The following is a 23109-nucleotide window of genomic DNA, read 5'->3' on the forward strand; positions in this document are numbered from 1 at the left end:
AGCAAGGCTTCAAATTTTTCAGGTAACTAATGTCTAGAGGCTGATACCAATGATGGCACCGCAAGCAGGATCTAGGGTCAGTCCCCTGGAATTCCAGCTCCTGGGTATAGCTAGGAGACTGGGCTTCCCACCAAGATCTCATTTGTGGCCCTTCCCAATCTCTCATAGTTTGGGCTGGAGTTGTAGTATCTTGAAAGCAACTAAAACAAGTTTAAACTTGATATAGAAACAGACAAAGAGCCATTGACTGAATTTGAGAAGGATGACTAGATCTGAGGCACAAGAAAAGAAAATGATTTTACCTAAACAGTGTTGGATGATTTGAAGACAGGAGCAGTCAGGAGGCTGAAAAGGTTACAGTAATCCAGTACAAGACAACAGAGATGTGAATCATCATTTTAACAACTTCAGCATATATAATATCTCATTAAGCCAAAACTTCTGTTTGAGCATCAGCGTCATGGATGAAGTCAGCACAACTCCAAGAATAGTGTCAGTTAGTTAACTGCTGCTTCACAGCCAGCATGAAAACTTGTTAACCTTAAGTCCCTTAAAAGTATTATTATTTATCAACTGCTGCACCAGTAAGATGGGGACAAAGAGGTACTGCTATATTCCTGTTCAGCAGCCTAGGCGGCCCTTGGTACATTATCACTACAGGTCTCCTTTATGAATACAAATGTTATCTCTAGAGTCTGTTACTGCATGTCCCATCGCATTTCCAGGAGTTTCCTGATTTACTTTCTTTTGAAACAGCAGCACTCCTGAAAGTGCCTACTGCTTTTGAGGCAATTTGTGATGTTGCATAGCAAGGGCAATGAAATTTTGAACCCGCTAGTATTACATGGCACTGAAAAACTGTCCAACCATCTCACAATTCATTGAGATTGTCCCTCTTGCTGCGGCAGGTGGGGCAGTGATGTCCCTGCAGCCTGACAACGCAGCGTGGGATGTCCATTCCGCAGCCTCACGCTGTGCAGTGCCTCTCCTTTGATGCCGCGGAAGGGGCACTGCCAACCACAAGCGATCAAAAATCATGAGCTTGGCTTAAAAATCACGATCCTTTAAACAATAAATGTGGGGTTCCTCTAAACTTGGCCATCTGGTGTCTGAGCTTTTAGTACCTGCAAGTCCCGTGGTCAAACTTTTCTCGCAATCAGGAGGGCTACAGGCATTTCTTTTAATGGGAAGCTGAGCATCTATGGAATCACCTGACTCCAGGATCTGGGGCTTGAAGAAAAACACCCAGCAGGGTGCCCAGGTGGCAACACTATGCCGGCTGCCAGGCCTTGACGGTCACTGCCACGAGGAGCAAAGTCAGCCAGAGAGTGACCCCAGCGCCCACCCTGGGACCAGCAGGGCACTAACGCTCCCCGAATGGGGGTTCTGGCACTTACCCCATAGCCCGGCCCTGCCGGTGCCGGCGGCCTCCTCCAGGGGGCGCTGCTGCTGCCGCAGGAGCCCGGCCCCGCTCAACACCTCCAGCACCGCCTCGGGGGAGAGAGCCACCAGCTGCTCCCACAGCCCCCGCGTGTAAAACTCCACCGTGTGGGCCTGGCACAGCGGCAGCGCCCGCCTGAGAAACTGCGCCACGGCCCGCAGCCGGGAGGCCACCGTCTCCGCTGCCGGCTCGGGCGGGAGGGAGCCGAGGGAACGCGACATGCCGAAGGAAGGAAAGTTTCCTCGGTGCTCGATTTGTGATGTCTGTCGGCCGGACGGCTCGGGCTTGCCCTGCCTCAGGTGGTCAGGCTGGCGAATCGAACACCGAGCAGAGTTCACCATCTATCCGCTAGGAGGCGGGCGCTGTTTGGTGACGTGCCCAGACCGCGACGACGAGTGTGAGGGACCGGAGGAAAGGCTGATGGCACCGGCAGGGAATACGAGGCGCCGGGCTGCCCCGAAGAGAAACACCGCGGCGGCCCAGGGTCCCCGCCGAAAGCGGCAGTGGCGGCCGGACCCACAGCAGAGCTTTCTGGGGAATGTTCGGGAGGGTGAGTGGGGAGAGAGAGCCGCCGCCGCTCGGGCCCCGCGGCTCCTGTGGCGGGGGGAGGAGGGAGCGCCGCCGCCGAGGCCTCGCGCGGGCTCCAGCGTTCAGGGGCAGCGCGCGGGGGATAGGGGGATCTCGCGCTTTCCCCCCAACGGCCGTCCCCGCCCCTTGTGCCCAGAGCTCGCGCAGCCCCTCGGGGCCTGTTGCCGTCGGTGCACGTAGTGTCATAAGCCCCGGGCTGCCCGGGGCTCACGGGCTGCAGCTAAGCCTGGCGCTTTTCTGACCGTTATAATGGGGAGGAGTGGGAGGCTCTTGGCAGGTGCTTCCTGTGCCCCAGGCCTCATCCCCGCCTGGTTTCTGGAAGCAGGGTTCCCCCGTGGAATGGTGTCGGGACTCTGGCTCAGTTGGGTCTTCTCCCCTCCTTAGCATTGGTCAGGGAGCGGGGTCTAAGCTAACTCGAGAGCTGTAAATAGATAAGGCTGGGCATGATCTAACGGGGCCCGCCTTGCAAAGTGGAGTTGCTGGGGTTGTAACTAGTTGGCTCTTGAGGTCCCAGAATGCAGAAGGGCTCCCAAGCTGTCTTTGGTTTGGGTTCAGGCCAGCTCTGTGGTTCGTTGGACATAAAGAAATACATGTGTTGCAAATGCATTTTAATTCCTTCATTCGTAGTAGGAGACACATCAGTGATAAAGTGTTTTAGAGAAAATACTGAAGGGTGAGCCAAGCAACTCTCAAATTTTGGCCGTTGAGCAGGAATGATTCAGCTAAATGCTTGAATGGAAACCACGTGTGCAGTTATCCAAGTGCCAGAATGGGTTTAATCCTTCTGTATGGAAAAGAAGACTCCCATTTATGCTTCTAACTGATAAATGGCTATACAAAGGGGAACAACTATTTATTTTATTTTTTTTTGAGTGACTTGAGTGAATGCTAATAATAGTCATGTATGTGTTGAGGGTGACATATATTTCTAGGCTTGAGAGAGAGCTCTTCCCTGGACAGTTATAAAAAGCAGGTAAATGAAGAAAGAAAGATATAAGATAATATTTTCTTTTAAAGTACTTTAAAGCATTGTACCTCTATAACTGAGACAGTTTTGTTCCAATTGTACTTAAATATTTCTTGGGCATCCAAGATTATTTTTAGCAACGCTTCTTTGAATTCCCTTTGATCTCATAGGCAGGGTTGAAAGCAAGAGATTATGAGAAGTAAACACTGTTCAGAAATGGATTTGTAAAAGCAGTAAGGAGACCTTATGAATCGTCTGGTGTATTCATCCAAGTATTTTTAAGTGATTATCACCAGCAAGGCTACACCCACAGTACCATGTTTTGTAACTACTTTCCTACAGTGGTGCAGCTGCAACAGTGCTAGCAGCCTAAGTGCTAATGTAGGGATCAGCCGTTTTCACCTTCATGTTTTGAAGCCTTTTTCAGTTTTCTTGACGCAACTTAAAACAGTGGAGCCCTGTCTATAGCAGTGGTTCTCAACCAGCGGTCCGGGGCCCCCTGGGGGGCCGCGAAGCAGGGCCAGCATTAGATTTGCTGTGGCCCAGGATAGAAAGCTGAAGCCCTGCCACATGGGGCTGAAGCCCAGGGCCCTGAGCCCCGCCACCTGGGACTGAAGCCAAAGCTTGAGCAATATAGCTTCGGGGGAGTCCCTGTGCATGAGGCCCCAGGCAACTGTCCTGCAACACCGGCCCTGGCTTTTATATGCAGAAAATCAGTTGTTATGGCACAGGTGGGCCATGGAGTTTTTATAGCATGTTGTGGGGAGGGAACTCGGGGGGGGGGGGGGTTGAGAACCCCTGGTCTATAGTAACAGTTAAGGTGCTAGTTCTGGTTCATGTGATGGAAAAACGAGTGAAAAATGCACTAGCAGACTAAAAGCGTATTATTATTAAGTTACCTTCTTAGGTAGTTTGTGTCTAACTCACTCTTTCTAATGGCTTCAGGGCAAGGATTTGCATTTTGGAGAAAGCAAAAGATCCAATGGGAATACAAGAAATTACTAAAAAAGGAGGGAAAGGCACGTCCTCAATGGAAAGTTCAATATACAGATTCTTACCCAGAGCACTTGAAGCATCTCTATTTAGCAGAGGAGGAAATGCTTGAGAAACAATCAAAATCTAAAAGAACTGTAGTTTTGTTAGAACAAAAATGCAGCACAACAGTAAAGTAAGTATCATTTTTAAAACAATTTTTCCCCTTCATTCTTAAGTCACCTGATGCCACAGCTTAGGTCCTATGGTTGGTTTGTTATCTTTAAGTAAAGGTATAGATATTATAAAATCCTAATGAATAGATATGTTTTCTTAACATTAAATCTTATTCTGAATTGTTACAAACAACAGCTTTGTGCTTATTTTATCAGAACCAGAAAGCAAAACTGACAATAATTAGGGTTTGCATCTTGTGTTCCCTGTAAGCTATGTGCTTGGGCGGCCGCAGAGGAGAGATTTAAGTGCCGCCTACCTGATAGCAGAGCATGCACAGCCAGTAGCATGTGTTCAGGTGCCCCTCCCCCTGCATTGCACAATCCTGCAGCTGCTCCCAGGACCCTTCTGCTGGCTGTGCAGAAGGGAGCTGATGTCAGGGTGTTCCCTTGCCCCCGCCACTGTACCCCATCTCCGCAGAGCAGGGCAGAGGGGACAACCTGGTTCAGGAGGACTCGGAGCTGCTGCTCTCTGAATTGTGAGTGTCTGAGGCCTTGACTACACTAAAGGGAAAAGTCGATCTAAGCTACGCAATTTGAGTTACATGAATAGCATAACTCAAATCAACATAGCTTGGATCTACTTACCGCAAGGTCCCACTACATGATGTCGACATGAGACGCTCTTCTGTTGACTTCCCTTACTCTTCTCGATCTGGTGGAGTACAGGAGTCGATGGGAAAGTGATCTGCGGTCGATTAAGCGCTAAATTGACCACTGATGCATTGATCACCATGCGTGAATCCCCCGGTAAATGTAGACAAGCCCCCGAACTCTGAGTGCCTTTCTTAAAGAGATGGTGCACTGTTTCTGAAATTTCCCCAGCAGCCAGGTGACACAGTCTGTCTGTCTCTCCCCCCTCCCACTGCCCATGTACCCCATCTCTGCAGAGCCGGGGAGGGGAGACAGGGCTCAGGACAGAGCAGAAGAGCTTTCAGTGAGTGTCTTAAAGGGACAGCGCCACAGCTTTCCCCAGTGTTACACTAATAAAATAATACCAATGGGATCTTTTAAGAGAGAGAAGGCAGAATGCCACGTTTATTATAAATAGAACAGTTAGCATATGCTTTTCAGTCACACAACACACACACAAGTCCTGATCTTTTCCTGATGCATGCATTCCTCATTCACACGAACACGCTGTCACAGAAACCTTCAAAGGTATACAGAATACATTGTAAATTAAGCCTTGCTAAATCTTATAACTAAAACAATTCACAATGGGGCTTCAGGCCCTCAACATTTACTTATTTATTTATCATAGACACAATACAAAATCCTGTCTTTTTACTAACTAAACTTTATAACAGGTCCTAATTGTAATGTATATGGGAAACAGGATGCCGGTCTCAGACAGTCATTCCTTTCTGTTGTTCAAAAAAGGTGGCTGGCAGAATGAAATCAAGGTTTACATCAATTCTTATAGTACAATTATCAAATTTAGCCCTACGTATTTCCCCTTTTGACCCCTCAAGAACAATTCTTGAGTGGGTCATATCTAATATAATTGTCTCATAGCCACATATTGAGAGGCAATTTGAGCTTGTGGTTGCAATTTAACAAACAATCTTTTTATCCAGCAACACATACATATTATTCCAATTAAGCAGATGCAGGATAATACCAGTACAATTAGCAGTGGATGAAGCATAATTGACAGTATGCCTTTACAGGTGGGTGACTAGCCCATAAAAACATTATACCAATGGCAAGCTGTTATCTGTTTTTCTGCAGTGGCAATTCTTAACATGTTTCCAGTCTTGCATATATAATATGAATGTTAGTTTCCCACATTGCCTTTTTGTTTGTTCTAGGAACTGTGTTACTTTTTTACCTTTTAACAGGTGATTGGCAACTTTCTGCCATTCAATGCCAAGATTGATAGAGAACTTAGCTAAATCAGTGCTTACAGTAAGCAGATTATTGGTAAATACAGTACTTGCATTACATTTACATTTGTCTACTGGTGGGTTGCTAACACTTTTATCTTCCCAAAACACTTTTTTCCAAGAATTAACACATACACATAGCCCATTATACAGTTCTTTGGTCTCATTATTCAATTTATTTCACATACATGATTCTAGTGAAATATCTTTACTACAGTGCTCTGGAGCAACAGGCAAGGACAAGCACACCCACTTTTGAGGAGCCCACTCAGTGCAACCTCTGGTGTCCAATAGCTTCCCGCCCTCCCTCCCCAGTCCACTGACTCGAGGTCCAGAAGGATCCCATGTGCAATATGGGGAGTGGGCTAACTTTCCATATTTTTGCTTCCAGAGCCTGTTGGTGTGCGATTTTAACAACAATTTATTCAATTAAAATGTCTGGCCTTTCTATGCTAGAAACATATTTATTAGTATGAATGGATGCAGTATTAGTGATTTTTTTTTTCTTTTGAAGTGTATTAAAACCTTAGTGTGTTCTGATATTACCCCAAACATTGACAAGACAAAACATAGAACACAAAACACAATTTCTATTGTGACAGTAGATTCATGGATTTCAGGTTGCTTTTCAGCTCGTATCAGCTTTTCCTGATTTTCTGAAAAACAAAAAGAACATGTTTCTACCCCTTTTGGGGTGGCAGATTATTGCTTAAAATATTTCTTTCACAAATACCATTGCTGATTGCAGGCAAAACAGAGGAATTACACCCATACTTTCCTGTGTTTTTTCTATAGGGAGGCCAGGTTTCAATGGCTTCTACCTTTCAAGAGTTATGGGGAAATTATCCCACTGTTTAATCATTAAATCCACGAGGTGCGGTACCTCAGTTTCTCTTCTTATACAGCAGACCAAGTTTATAATGTTTTTCCTGTTGTGTTAAGCTTTAAGTTTATTTACAGGTAATAGCTGAGAAGCATCATTACCATGTGACCTTAAAGGATTTTTCCAAAAATCATACACACTATATACATTGTTGCAGGGGTACTTATTAACATTAAATCTGTTAAAGGTATCTTGTTATACCATGCCTTTTATTTAGACAATTTGTTTGCTGACCAGGTATGTCCTTTATCTGCAGGTTCTTTGTGCTGCTTTCTTTATCAGTTAGGTAATTTGCATTAACACAGACTGCTTCCTTGCTTGCTTTTGGATCCAAAGCCATCAGCAGCTTAGAGACTTTGTCTTAAAAGGGACACAATTAACTTTTAACAGAGTTTTGATTACGCTTCACTTTTAACTCCTGCTTTCAAAACATACAGCGACCTGAAAAAGAAAACACAACCTATTGTGAGGCTCCCTTTGGAGCCCTAATAGGATTTTAATTAAGTAGCATGGTATGTCTGCATTTCTTTTACAATGTATACTGCACATGTTCTGGGGAAAATGTACATTCCTTCCATAGTTTAACCTCTATAACATTATCCATATCAATTTTTACATAAGGTGTAACTATTTCTTTTTGTGCTTACTGAGTTTTCATGTACCTTTGTCAAAGTGACAGTTTGATTACTCAGAGCCATCTTAAGGTTCAGTGTTTCTAACATTGCTTCTTTTGTTTTGTGCACCTTACCCCTGCTGTTGCTTCAGAGGAGCACTGTCTTTTTTAATTTCTTTTACTACAGCTCTTATCTGCTATTTTGTTACAAAAAAAAAAACAAATACAAAAAACGAATCCAGAATCTATTCCTGTTCTCCTGATTTTAACTGCCCTCCTGCAGCCACAACTTAACATTTTAAATTTTGTAAAGCATCGATTTACCTCTTAAGGGTTAAATGCCAAATCCCAAAGCCACACAACACTAATCACCTGTGTCTAACAAAAAGTTCTGTCAGTTTTGCAACTTTCAATTAGAGTCAAGTGGATTTTAGTGGCATTATTTAAAACGGAAACAAAACCAATTGGTCCTTAGAACTTTACATATTTACACACACAGATAGATACATACACATTTTCTTTTTCTTAACATTCCTGCCACACTGCTCTGTTTTTTACATCTTACATTCCCTTTATACATTTGTGGCAGTTAAGTTCCAATAGAACCCCCTAATGTTCTTTTAGCAAATTTGACTAAATTGTCCAAATGATTTTAATCAGTTTATTTTTGCCTGGCTAATTTACAGACATTCCTTTGGAAAAGGGCTCATTTTTCCTTCAGAATGGCTGCAAAGAAACCAAGAATTCTTTTCTTCTAACACGTTTTTTCTTTTTAACATTTTCACAAAGTTTAGCTGCTTAATTCCCTCCAGCTTCTGCAGTTAGTTAAATCACTTGCTCATTTTCTAAAAAAACAACTTAGATTTCACCATTGTTTCAGTTCCCCATGTCTGCACTTACTCCTTTCCTTACTTCTGCCACCATGCCCTCAGGGCATGTAGCCTGTTTTTCACTTTCTTTATCTGGGCCCGATCCTGGTGGGAGGGTTTTGGGGGTTTTTGGTGAACTGTCCCTTTCCTTGGGCACAAGCTTTGTTCCATTTGTTCCTCCAATTTAGCAAGGAGGGTGGGCTTCTCAACTAGCCCCCCCCCCACTCCTGGTCCCTTTCCTTAAACATTTTTACAAGCTTATTTTGTTTCCTACATCACCCCTGATATCGCTCAGTGAGTGACACAGCCTAGATTCTCTGATCCGTCTACCCCTGATACCGTTCAGCGTGTTGCCAGGCCCTTAGGCTCTTGTTACCCCTGATATTTCAGGGAACAATCTGGCTTGGATTCTGTAATCATAGCTTAGAATATTATGAGCTCTTTATGAAGCCTCTACCTTCCAGAGGTCAGTAGGCTTGGTTAATCAATAATAATGCCGCGCTCCTAAGAGCAGGTCGTGTGCACACTGGTTGGTTTTACAATAACCGGGACAAATGCCAGTATTCCCCCTTCTGCAGTTCTCCACCAATTAATGTTACACTAATAAAATAATACCAATAGGATCTTATAAGAGGGATAAGGCAAAGTGCCATGTTTATTGTAAATACAACAGTTAGCATATGCTTTTCAGTCACACAACACATACACAAGTCCTGATCATTTCCTGATGTATGTATTCCTCAGTCACACAAACAGTCTACATTGTAAATTAAGACTTGCTAAATCTTATAACTAAAACAATTCACATTGGGGCTTCAGGCCCTCAACATTTCTCTAATCTATTTATCATAGACACAATACAAAATCCTGTCTTTTACTAACTAAACTTTATAACAGGTCCTAATTGTAATGCATATGGGAAACAGGATGCCAGTCTCAGACAGTCATTCCTTTCTGTTATTCAAAAAAGGTGGCTGGCAGAATGAAATCAAGGTTTACATCAGTTATTATAGTACAATTATCAAATTTAGCCCTACACCAGCAGCCAACACACACAGTCTCTTTCAAACTCACCTCCCAACACCTACTTGTATTATTATTGTTGCTTCTTGGTACTTCCTTCAATGCACATATTCGCTGTAATTTTATTCTTTCAAAGTGTTGTTTTAGTGTTTTGACTGGTCTATGCATTTCATAATTTTTATTTCTCTTACACTTAAATTTAATTCTTTGAGTAGTGAGTTCTAAAATGCCAAACTTGTCCTGGCTCGACTAATTATCCCTATGTAACTTTTTTAAAATATATATTATATCTAGGTTTTTTTGTTTCTACTGGTGGCACACATAGGCACATAACACAATTTATTCAGCACATGATGGAAAAATGAGTGGGAACATTTCTTGAGCCCTCTGAAATAATGAGAATTTTTCCATGGGACTTCAGTGGAAGAATGAAATAATGATTCTGGGCCAAATAATTTACTAATTTCGTCCCCAAATCCTACTAACTGAGATACCTGCACAGATCCTGTAGCAATAAAGGAATTTAAATTAAAACTACACTGGTTGGAAGAGAATGGTAGTTAAATTTCAGTTTATATTTTATGTTGAGTGTGAATGCAAAAGGCATTTTTCTGTCCTAATTTTCCTACTTTCATGTTAACAGGAAAGTGATAGTCTCTATGGAATAAATAGCTTTGAACTTTTATTTGGAAAAATGAACAACTGGTTTTTAATACTGTGTTTAATGTTAAAATTATTATTTAAAAATCCTTATTTTTTTTTCCCTTTAAAGGTAAGTTGATTGGTTTCTAAATCTAATAGGGGGAAAATGTTTTTTGGAAACACCCCCTTTGTTGTGCTACAGGTAATTTACTAGGTGGTGATGTTATCAGCCAGTGCCCTCGGATGATGGGGGGATAATGTGCTTCTGAAGATTGTTAGTGTCTTTCTTTTGGACTGCAAAGCAAATCTGTTTTAGATTTTGTGCTGCTTGTCACAGTGGCCCTGATCTGATTCCTGTTGAAGTCAATGAAAAGATTCCACTAACTTTTAAACAGCTTTTTGCTTACATCTTAAATTGGATAAGGTATTCCTTGTTTCTTTTCTAAAGTCTTGACAGCTGTTTAAAAATACACATTACATATGTTTTATCCTCCAAATGTGTCTGCACTTCCATGATGAGTACAATATTTTTTTATATAAATAAAAAAATAGGGGACTATTAGTAGAGCAGTTTGAGGCAAAATATGTTGTAAATGGGGTCCTGCCTGGGCCTTTTTCCATATCATCTCATTGTGCTTCCTCACTCTACATAAGTTTCCATAATCCACTTACTCAACATGCCTGAACCAACTGCACCTGAGTCCTGTCACCTTACTTTCAAATAAACTTAATTTTGACCCAGCACCTTTTAACTACAGCTCAATATTCAGATTAACTGTTCTTCTTACAATACAGAAGTTATCATCTTTCATCTTGTCAATCAATTCATCACTCACAGTGTCCATGATTCAATTCTAGAACTGTGAAAACAGAAGATACTTTACACACACTTACACAGCTTAATTCAAATGTTTAAATTTTCTTAAGCCTTTCTGTGTCTGCAGCCATTCAGGTGATCCAATTTATTTGTATAAATGTTCACAGAAAGTAAATTTCAGTATTTTGTGCTGAAAGTGTTTCCAATCCCAGCTAAGCAATAGAGATTAAATTTAGAACATTTGTAGGCAGCCCATAATAACAATTTGAAAAAAATTGTGTTATCTTTCAATTATTTACTTAGGCTAGCTGTATAGTAGGTTTCTACTCACTACATATAATCAGAAGCATCCATTGGATAAGTCACCTACTTCATTCTTTAGACCATGGTTCTTACATACTATTTAATTTTGGCCATTATAACCTTTGACTCTTCACTTTCCTTTTTCATCGTTGTCAGTTGCAGCTTGGACACCATATTGTTCCTGTATGCAGCCTCCAAAGGCTGTTATTTTATCACATTTGTCTACATCTCTTCACTTGAGTATATCATTTTAAGGCAGTGGTTCTCAAACTTTTGTATTGGTTATCCTTTCATAAAACAAGCCTCTGAGTGTGATTTCCGCTTACAAATTAAAAACATATTTTTTTATATTTAACACTATTATAAGTGCTGGAGGCAAAGCAGGGATTGGGGATGGAGGTTGACAACTTGTGACCCCCACATAATAACCTTGCAACCCCCTAAGGAGTTGCGACCCCAAGTTTGAGAACCCCTGTTTTAAGGTGTTCACATATTCAAGGCGCCCCAATTAGTGGGAGGCGCAGGCCAAAGGATGTACTGGCTGCTAGTTCCAGCAGCTCCCATTGGCCTGGAGCAGTGAACTGCGGCCACTGGGAGCCACGATCGGCCGAACCTGCAGACGCGGCAGGTAAACAAACCAGCCCGGCCTGCCAGGGGCTTTCCCTGCACAAGCGGCGGAACAAGTTTGGGAACCACTGTACTAGATGATGATACTCTGTGATGGATTATATCACTGATGTCTTTCCAACTATCCCCTTGTCGTGAATCATAATTCTCATGTGGAATGCTGAGACTTAAAATTTTGTTCTTAGTAGTTCATATATTGAAGAGATAATTTCACTGAGGTGTTCTAGTGATAATGTTCACTTCTGAGGATTTTACTGTCATTGGAACTTTGGCCAGAGCTAATTACAAATCTTGTTGCATCTTATTTGTTTTTAAGTATATAAATCTATCACTTTATCTTTAAAAACACTTAATACATTATAGTGCAACAGTGAAATTATTGTACTAATTAATATGGTTGTACAAGTATAGTTTTCAGTCACTTTGTCTTAATGTGTTACAGTTGCTTGAAATTGAGTCTCCAGAAATTCTTGCTCTTATTGAGTGTATGACTGCTGCTGTATTACATGTGCTACGTGAATTTGATGCATGACAGTTAATATTAGGGATGTCAATCGCAGCTAATGCAAGCAATTAATGCAAAACAAATTAACTAGATTAAAAGAAATAGTTGTGATTAATCACACTGTTAAATTGAAATTGTATTCTATTATTGTTTATTATAAATATTTTTGGATATTTTTCTACATTTTCAAATATGTTACCTGAAAGTGAGAACAGGCACATGACATTTATAAATAAGAAGCAGGCAGCATTATCTCCCATAAATGTAAACAGACTTGTTTTGTCTTAGCGACTGGCTGAACAAGAAGTAGGACTGAGTGGACTTGTAGGCTCTAAAGTTTTACATTGTTTTGCTTTTGAGTGCAATTATGTTTAAAAAAAAAAAAAGATAATTCTACATTTGTACGTTGCACTTTCCAGATAGAGATTACACTACAGTACTTGTATGAAGTGATTTGAGAAATACTATTTATTTTTATCGTTACAATGCAAATATTTGTAATAAAAATAATATAAAATGAACACTATACACTATGTATTCTGTGTTGTAAGTGAAATCAATATATTTGAAAATGTAGAAAAAAATCCAAAAATATTTATAATTTACATAGGTATTCTATTATTGTTTAACAGTGCGATTAAAACTGTGATTGTGACTTTTTTTAAATCTTGCGATTAATTGCGATTTATTTTTTTTAATAGTTTGAATCCTAGTTAATATAGTTTGGGATTATTTGCCACTTTACCACGTTCTGTATTAAGGTATAGGGGATATCAAGTAGAATCTTGTCTGTGGTGTTTCTATTCTATTTATTTTTGGCATTTGTCTTTGTATGCTGCATTACTATTTAAAATAGTAGCATACTTTGAAAATGGTGTGCTCTCAATTTTAGGTGTTAGTACACAGTCTTGCCACATGATGGAGCTGAAAATAAACTGATGACTTGCAGAAAATAAATGTGATACTTTTGAATGGCAGCATGAGTTCTAAGACAGTATCTGGACTTTCCTTTTTTTTCTGACTGAGCCTATATCATGTTTGCTAGATGGCACTGATTAGCTGTCATCTCTGAAATCTAAACTATAGAGCATCAAGGAATTTATCCACCTGTTAGTTTGTCTGACAGAAGTATTTTCATTCAGAAGTATTACCTATTTTCAAAGGGAACCGGTTTAAATGTTGCGAATGGCTTGAGTCCTTATTTACCTATCATGCTATTTAAATAATGTAAAAATTGGGAGTCTGAACAAAATCATGAAGGTTGATAACTCTATTACAAAGAAAAATCCCACAAGAGAGGAGGAGTGTGGTGGCAGGAAACATCTACCCCTGCTAAGCTGCATTGCCTCCTGCCAGATTACTACATGGAATTCGTGCAGTCTGAAGAGGGTGGTGATGTGGGGAGCAGAAATATCCCTAATGCAACCCCTCAGTTCTGTGGGCCATATGCACAGGGCACAAGAGGCACTGTACTACTTGGAACAACTCCCTGCCGTTCCTCTTTGTGCATACAGCTCCATGTAGTTCAGTCGCTGGTATATTAAGAATTTACTGAGAAACTTCATTTATTGGATTCCCGTCATGATTGTGATAAATAGATAAGCCACATAAGGTTTGGATCAGGTAAGCATCATAGAATCCTGTGACTGGAAGGGACCTCGAGAGATCATCTGGTCCTGTCCCCTGCACTCATGGCAGGACTAAGCGTGCTTTTGGTATAGAAATTTGGTGAGATTTCTAGTATTTGTGTAATCAAGAACACATTGCAGTCCCAGCAGACACAAGAATGAAGAGACAAATGCCTTTTTTGTTGTGAAAAAAGAGGGTATTTTGTTTGTTTTTTGTTGTTTTTTTTAATGTAAAGATTCATGGTTTCTTCTTAGAGCCACTTAATTCCTAAATAGTCTATACTAAATCAATCCTGCTTTGTGCTACAGTTATGATTGTGGTAATCTAAAGACCCATGAGCTAATTACATGTACACTTGTCCATTATAGGTCAGATACGACTCAAAAGAAGTTTAAAAAGAAAACTTCAAATCAAAAAGCAAAAGAAGAATATGAGAAAATAAAGGCTGAACGCGCTAAGAAGAAAGAGGTGAACAAATCTTAAATTGAGATATTTGGGGCAGGATTGTGTCCAGAGGTTAAATTGGAGGGGGGAGGTAAATGATATTCTTTGTCTCCGAAATCAGGTTAAACACCACTCACAAATGTACAAGTGTTAAAATATGATTGTTCATGCTCTCTTGTTGTGCACTGCACTGGTTTTCCTGAGTTTTGTTCTCTCTGTGGGTTTTAATATACTATGTGCTTATCTGGCTAAGCTCAAACTTCACAGGAGTTGATGGCCCCTGTGCTCTTTGATCTGGCTTCCCTTCAGTGAGGTTTGGCTGCCCTGCTTGGACTTCTTGGACTTGATTTTTTGACTGGGGAAAAATAAGTTGTGACATCTCCCCCATGCCATCCATTTGTGATGCTAACTGAGATATCACTCACTCTGGAAACTGCAAATGTTCATAATGAGATAACAGTGTAATGCAGTTGCACCAAAAAAAAAAGGAAAAAGGGGGCTAATATCATTCTGGAGTGTATTAACAGGATTATCATATGGAAAACTTGGGAATTAATTGTCACACTGTATACTGCACTGGTGAGGTTTCAGCTTGAGTACCGTGTCCAATTCTGGTTGCCACACTTCAGGAAAGATGTGAATAAACAGGAGAGAGTCCCAGAGGAGAGCAACAAAAATGATAAAAGGATTAGAAAACCTGACCTATGAGGAAAGGTCAAAAACAAAAAAACTGGGCATGTTTAGTCTTGAGAAAAGAGGACTGAAGGGGGATCTGATAAGTCTTCAAATCCATTAAGGGCTGTCATAAAGAGGACTGGGATCAATTATTCTCCATGTTCAGGTAGAACAAGAAGGAAAGGGCTTTGTCTGCAGTAAGGGGAATTTAGGTTAGGTATTAGGAAGAACTTTCTAACTCTAAGGGTAGTTAAACTCTGCAGTAGGCTCTAAAGAGAGGGGATGCTCCTCCAAAGAGAGGACTCTTAACTTTTCTCAGGTGTTCCACTTATTCAGAACATGCAAAATACTCCTAAAGATGCCAAGGAAAAATGACCCCAGAAAACCAGGTTTTTTACAAGATGGTGTAAGACCTTCCATCGTTGCTGTTTGCACCTAAGTGCTAAACAGTGTTATAAATCTTGACACATCAAGTTTCTAATAGATCACACAATGATATTAATGTTTCTTAAGACAGCATATCTGTCCATACCACAAGTCAGGTTTATTTCCTTTCCATAGAAACGTGTTTTCTTGTAGTCGTGTCAGCAAGAAGAGCCTCCAAAATGTATACCTGTAGACACAAGCCATCCTGCATATTCCACATGGACAGGGTCATTCTTCCTGCTCCAGAATAATTTGTTTCAAGCCCAATGTCAGCATTGATCTAAAGTAACTTTTCTCTGATGGTTCTTTGTCTGGTCTGCATGAAATGCAATTGATTAGGAGTGTTTGATGTTTGTTTTTGTTCAGTGCCACACATTTTAGTATTTTTTCAGTAATGTTCATTAATAAAATACTCATTTATGGACACTTTGTGTATTTGAAAGGGACTTAGTATTTGCCATTATTTAGATTTTTCAGCTGCTTTGGGATTCCTATTTAGAAATGTTTGTTTGTGTTATTTACATTTAACTCACTTCATATTTTCATACAACATAAAGCACTATTCCTGCTGAATTATGAAATATTTCTGTTGCATAAAATTGTTTTTCATGTGTGTTTAATTTCTACAAAACACTCTGAAGCCTATTTATGCAATGAAAAGAATATAATATGCATTTTATAAACTAGCATCTCTTGACATGCACACTGCTGCTAAGACATCTGTCTTTGTGGCCTTTACAGTGTTGCATTTCAAAGAATAAAATCCCATCAGAGCAGCCATCCAAATAAACTGAAGCAAGCCTTTAGTCTGATTAGTGGCAGCTTCTCGTATTTTGATCGGACATGACTTCAGTGTATCAAACTAGTTAGCATGCTCATTAAAAATATAATTTGCTTTAGTAATTTATTCAATGTAAAACAAAATATTGATAGTAGCACCTAAACTGGCCCTAAATGCTGAATAATATCATATAAAGAGTTTTATACCATGCTCGTCACTGTAGTATGAGTGTGCCTTTCAGTTTTTTTTCTCATTCTCTCCCCAATGGGAGAAGCGTGTGCAGTACAGTGTCTTGTTGTAGTGGGGAGGCTTTTATTTCTTGTTTCAGTGTGTTTTTTTAATATGTATGTTGCAGTGTATTTGTTATAGAAAGCAGGTGAAAAAAAATGTGTCTTGCCCTTGGAACAGAAGGTGGTGAGGTTTGTGATTTGCCTTCGTTCCTGTGGGATTTCATTCTACAGCCTCAGCCAGCCCTTTAGAAAGGTCTGTGTGAAAGACAAAAGAGCTTTAGCTTTATGGTAGAGAGTACCATTGTGCCACAGATGTGAAGTTGCCAACGCAGTCTTCATTCCAATGCTTTAGGCGAATGTAACATTTGTTTCTGTTACAATAATATCTGACTCTTCTTCAGTTCTCAAATTTCTTTTAAAAGTGGTGGTGGCCATAAAACCAGTATGGTACCCAACTTGCAATATTTTCACGAGGACGCGTGAATTATTTAAAAATCACGTCTCGGGGTTTGTACTGATTCTGATGTTCTCATGTCAGTTACATTTTTGCTGCTTTTATTTCAGGCAGCAGAGAAAAGGAAACGAGAAAGAGAAGAAGCTCAAAGGCTCTACAAGCAAAAGAAAATGGAAACTTATAAAATATTAAGTAAAAGGACCAAAAAAGGACAGCCAAATCTAAATTTACAAATAGAATTTCTCCTTCAGAAAATACAACAAAAAACATAGACCAGATTATCTTCTCTTTTCAGTGAATTAAATCAATCTACTAAATACATGTATTGACTGGGACTTTTTATTGTAGGTGATTATTTTTTTTATGAGAATATATGGCAACTATTTTTGTTTGTTCTGATTATTGGTCCAGGATTGTGCTGGAGAAAGTCATTGGTCCTGAAAACATTTGTACTGGTCTGAAAATAATATTTTTAGCTCAAGCAGATTGTGGGATATTGAACCTTTACAGTAAATGTTCTAATTAGCACCTTGCTTTATTCTTCAGTTCTATACTTGATTTTTACCAGCCAATATCCCAAATTGCTAGTTTGAGACTTTTTACGTTTTTGAGAGCTGGGATTCCATGCTGCTTTTCAGATGGCATAAAGCATTTGTTTTCAGCTCTAGCAGTTCTTGTGTTGTTGGCTGCTGAAATCATGTCTGTTGAATAGGGAGAAACAGGATGGTAAACTACGTGAACGTGATGTCTAATGAACTTGCCAAGCAGTTTGGGATCTGCTGATGGAAACATGCTGTGTAAGAGCTAGGTATTGTATTAATTATGTTTAATTCTGTGGCCAATTCTAAGATACCAGTGGATTTTTAAATAAATAAATCTTTGACCTCATCAATGGAAGTAAGACATTTTGACTACTGCTTGAGAAGTGAAGACAGTCTCATTTGCATTACTGCATTAGAACACTTCCCTTGCCCCTATTAGGATAAGATTTTCCAGAGATTAGTATGCTCTCATCTAGGTTTTTTCAGTTGCACAGATAATGTGTTTTGGTCATTCCACATGTTAGCTAAATATCTTTGCATATCTTGTTTATGGCTCTTCTTCTTGAAACGGATCTTCCATAAATACATTTGAACTCCATTTACATCTGTTTAACATTTTTCCGTGCTATCACTTTAAATCTAATAGTAATGGTTCCTTCTACTGAGAATTTTTTCCTCTCTTGAAAACATTCAGGCAAAGCTTGTAAATATTATGGGCTTATTTTTAAGTTGGGCGATGGTGATGTTTACTAATGCTTATGATATTTAGCTCTGGATGTAGCTATAAAAATGTTAATTTTTGTACACTTGCCTGCAGCCATGGCAGCAGTTAAAATTTTTTTCAGAACAGTATGTTCCCATGTTTCCATCTTCCATAGCATTCAAAAAATCATTTTTAAGGTTGTAATTTTAAATAGCAACAAGCATAGTATGGTCAGTATAATGTGGTGCAATACAAAAATGAAGAACCTCACTTCACAAAGGTTTATTACAAAAGTGGTAAATATTTATGAAACTTTTAACTTATTCCTCTATATATTAAAATGCCATGTTTTGAAGTTTGAACAAAAAGGTGCATTTGAGGTGTAATGGGTCCACTTTGAGCACTGTGAGGCATTAATTCATATCAAGTTGAAAAAAATTCATCTCATAGTTTAATTTGCAATATATTTTGTGGTGTAAACCACATTTGTTTAAAAAGGTATGAAGTTATTTCTTTGATCTCATAGTATTGCTTTATAAGTTAGATTTTTTTTTTTTTTTTTTTTTTTTTAGGGGATAGGGTGCTTTGAGAGTATTACTGAAAGGAAACTACCCTCTTAGATTTTCATGTGGAAATTCAGTTCTGTCAAAATTCTCTCTCCCTGCTTTGACAGCCAATAAATAATGTTGGAACAGTCTCTACATCTGATAAAGATTATTCAGACACAAAGGGGAGGAGGGTCTGTTCATCCAGACACTTGGATGAATCGTCAAATTTGATCAGTTGTCAAAGGAAAGGCTGCAAAAATAACTAAGCTGTAGACTCTCTAGGGGGTCCCCTTCTGCACATCCATATACATAATTAGCAGTGAGGGAACTTGGAATTTCTCATTGATACCATTCCATATAAGGAGGAATTGAATGTGATGGAAAGACTTCTTCAGGCCATACGCCATAAGAAGAACCATCAGATCTGCAGATCAAAATTCTAGAGAAATATTTATGCTATTAACAATGTATTGTTATGAGATGTTTAGTGTCTTCTGAAATAAAAAAATCCTCTTGTTGTCTTTGTTTTTATTTGAAGTACTCATGTAGAAAACAAACTATAAAATCTGATTGGTTGACTTTAAGCTCCCTCCAGAGTGAAGTAGTTTAGAATTGGGGATAGACAGTTTGTTCTCATTTCTCAGAGCCGTAAGGATTTGCCTGCTACTGCCTCTTCACACAACTTGCCCTCTTGGTTCTGCATCGTTGCTGTAATCTCATTCAAGCAGTATACTACAGAATTTGGCAACAAAGTGTGAGCTTTTCTCCTAAGAATCTTTTTTAGCAGATGAATGCATTACCTGCAGGAGAGAAAGTAAAGGCTCTTGTATATCTGAATAGTCATCTTTATTATAGAGTCAGCACATCACACTCACCATCACTAATTTTAACAGTATTTCTATCCTACCCCCTTATTTTCAGTTACTTTAACCTTCCATGCTGAAATTTTCCAACTTTAGTCTCTCAAACTCTTTGCTCATAGAAAGCTGCACTGTGGCAGGAAAATGGTCTTTATTGAGAAGTGCCTTTCAGCATTTTTGCTTCAAGTTGGTTTTGGTGGCTGCAAAACAGATTCATACAGTTTCTGGGGTATGATTTTTAGCACTTCACCTTTCTCAAGCACGGTCTGTATGGATCGCCATTGTTGGGATAAATGCACCAGACCAGGGTTCTAGAGAGCAGCCTCCATCTGGAGGTACTCTCCTGTTTCCACCCTTTCCTCTTGTGCAGAGTTGAAGATATAAATGAGGAGTACCTTCAACTACATTTCAGTTCCTTTTACTTCTGAAAGTACAGTGGGCTTTGAATTTATGCTTGGTGTTCTCTACACTTCCCACATCTACTTTTTCTGCCCTTCAATTTTTTTTCTTGCATATGGTTAATTAACTCATGAGTGTTTTTTTCATTTAAAAAATGAATATGATGTAACTTATTCACATGAAATTAATTTAAGTATCCTGGTTGCTTTTCCATCTGTATTCCATCAAACAAACTTTTACGCTTAATTTAAATTAGTGTGGATGAAATTGAAGAAAGGGGGCTTATGAGCATACAGTAAACTATACACCATTCCATACAATTATGAATGTATATGAATGAAGTACTAACATAATTATAATAATGCTGTTGCACATGATTAAATAGGTGGCAGACATTTTCCTGACAGATTTGTGTCTAGTTAATGTTTGGAGGGGCTTGTTTGGATTGTTTTTCCCAAACCCACAGGTATAACTTGAACAGATAATTGTCATCATGTTAGTCATCAAAACATATAGGAGAAATTTCACAAGCCCCAAACCTTTGATTCATTCATTAGGAAATTCTCAGGGGTTATGGATTCTATCACCACTTCAGATAGTGGGATATAAGCTGTCCCTGTAAAACATTTGTCTCTACTCTATTTTACTCTACTAAACATTTCTGGCAGACTCCTATTCTCATTTAAAGATTCAGAATTCTGCCTTCAGTCACTTATTAATTTTCTTTTCAAGATTTTTAATTCAAGTTTTTTCCTGTATGATTCATTGTATAATGGGCCCATAAACTATAAATCATTAGCCCTTCATTCATCAATTAGTATTCCTGACTACTAAATGTTTTTGGGATGGGTTTATTAAGAATGTCATCCTATTCCTTCCTACCACTGAGGAGTCTTGAATGCTGGCTAGTGGGCCAGAACATGAATTGCTTTCCTTCCAGCTGAATGTTCCTGCAGGCTTTTTGCAGCTTGCCTGGTCTCTTCTGTGTTAATGTTAAAGAACTAGAATTGGGGGATGATTGTATCATAGTACTTTCAGGCTTCTTTTCTCCCCATTCAGAGTACAGATCAGCTGTGTGGCACTGTGTCCCTCACAATTTTGTTTCAGCAAGCCCCAGCCTTCTTACTTTCCTTTCGCTGTTTTCCCTCTCTTGTTTCTCCACCATTTTTGTTGTTTAATTCTTGCTTAATGATGAAAATGGACTTTAAGTGGTGCTTCCTGTAGCTGGGTGTCTTACAGTTTCAGGGTAACTGCACCTGTATTTCCCCCTGCGGTGGTCTGCTCCAGGAGTGCCCTTCCCAGGCAGATGTCCTACCATCACCTGTCTTTGGCCAGGGACCCTTGTCTGTCTTCCTTTTTATGGGGAGGTTTTAAGGCTGCACAACTCCCTGCACTGTGACTGTGTAACTCCTTTACACTGTAGTATCCCCAGTCTGCCTGAAGGCCAGTGCTTTGCTTTCTCTCTGAGGGCTAGGAACAGTATATTGCCAAGTTACAAGTTAGCACACAGGTCTTTGTTTCCCTAAGCAAGCACCTTTATTCTTAATGTAAAACCATTACAGAGAAAACATAAAAAAGTTCCTACATACATGCTAAAAGCTTAAGTGGGGCCACCCATCAGTCTTAGGGGGCTCTAGTCGGCCAAAGTCTTTCCAACCACATGGGGTATGTCTGCACAGCCAGTGGCCGCGAGACTCCAATCCCGGTTTGACAGACTCAGGCTCCCACTGCGGTGCCAAAAAAAAAGTAGCTGTGTAGACAGTGCCATGAAGTTGCTGCTCGGACTCTGAAGCACTAGGCTCCAACCCAAGCTGCAATGTCTGCACAGCTATTTTTAGTGCCACAGCGCAAGCCCCATGAGCTCTGTTGACCTGGGCTCAGAAGCTCATTGCCACAGGCTGTGGAGACCTCCCCTAAGAGACTTGTAGGATATCTTGAGCTGCTGCTTGATTGTAGTTCAGCACCTCATCACAGCAGCAACACTTTCTACTGCTTCTCCTGGTGGTCCCAGTCCCAATCCATAGCAGCAGCAGCAGTTCCTGAAGGGTGGGGAGCAGTGCTTAATTTGTGCCAGGTCTGAGCCCCAGCATCTCTTGGCTTGGCAGTTCCTAGCCCTGGCACCCCTGGGCTTGCTGCGTCAGTTATGAAAGTAAAAATTATCATTTGAGCCCTGGCACCTTTTCCATAACAACTTAAGCACTGGTCGGGAGCAGGCTATTTGGGAGGGGAAGTGGGGGCAAGACCTTTCCGGTGGATTCTCCACACACTTCCTGCAGGACTCCATGCTATTTTGGGAGGAACAGGAAAGGGTGGAGTTATATTTAGTTTTCTTTTTAAGATGCATCTTGTGAAAGGAGCTGCTTGTTGAAAGATGTGAATTTGTCGGTGAAGGATAGGTTAGGTTGAGGATGGCAGGGTGCTATAGTGTGGCAATATCTAGAGCCTGAGTGGGTTTTATTTGTACCACTGTGGTTTTACCTAACTTCAAGTCCTGAGTCAGCAACTGAGCTTCTGTGGCTAGGTGTATTCAGTAGTACACCCACTCAGTCCAATAGTTTCTGCCTGTCTACAGTACTTATACTGACCCCATCTAGGGTGACCAGATGTCCCAGTTTTATAGGGACAGTCCCGATATTTGGGGCTTTGTTTGATATAGGTGCAAATTACCCCCACCCCCGTACCGATTTTTCACCCTTGCTATCTGGTCACCCTAACCCCATCACTGTGGTATCTTACACTTAACATATTCATAACCTTACACCTTTTAATGAATTTATCCTCACAACATCCCTGTGAGGTAGGGAAGTGCTACAATCCCCATTTTACAAACGGGGAGCTGAGAGAGAGTAACTGTTCCCTCACGTGAATGAGTTGGTGAAAATTTGGGACAATTTGGATATCAGATCTTCTCTCCCTCAGGTTTTTGGTAAATTATGCCAACACCACAAGTTATGAAGTGAATATATATAAAGTGAATATATAGTTTTGAAAACTGATTCAATTACTATAGCATGCTCTTAGGTTTAGGAGGTAATGTGTCTCTTTC

The 23109-nt window shown here is 40.1% G+C and overlaps 2 protein-coding genes across 2 annotated transcripts in view; one reads left to right on the top strand and one right to left on the bottom strand.

Annotated features, from left to right (window-relative positions):
* Positions 1-1725, bottom strand: part of METTL25 (methyltransferase like 25) — a 99178-nt gene extending 97453 nt beyond the window's left edge. Inside the window, exon 1 of the mRNA XM_074941961.1 lies at positions 1398-1725. Coding sequence (XP_074798062.1) covers positions 1398-1662 — 265 coding nt within the window. The 5' untranslated portion in view covers positions 1663-1725. The remainder of the gene's footprint in view (positions 1-1397) is intronic.
* On the top strand, positions 1543-18495 carry CCDC59 (coiled-coil domain containing 59). Its single transcript, XM_074941962.1, has 4 exons — positions 1543-1991; positions 3942-4164; positions 14370-14469; positions 17122-18495. Exons 1-4 carry the CDS (start codon positions 1661-1663, stop codon positions 17281-17283), a joined length of 816 nt encoding a protein of 271 aa, XP_074798063.1. The 5' UTR covers positions 1543-1660; the 3' UTR covers positions 17284-18495.
* The last annotated feature ends 4614 nt before the right edge of the window (positions 18496-23109 follow it).

The sequence above is a fragment of the Natator depressus genome, chromosome 1, assembly GCF_965152275.1.
Source record: "Natator depressus isolate rNatDep1 chromosome 1, rNatDep2.hap1, whole genome shotgun sequence".
NCBI classification, from domain to species: domain Eukaryota; kingdom Metazoa; phylum Chordata; order Testudines; family Cheloniidae; genus Natator; species Natator depressus.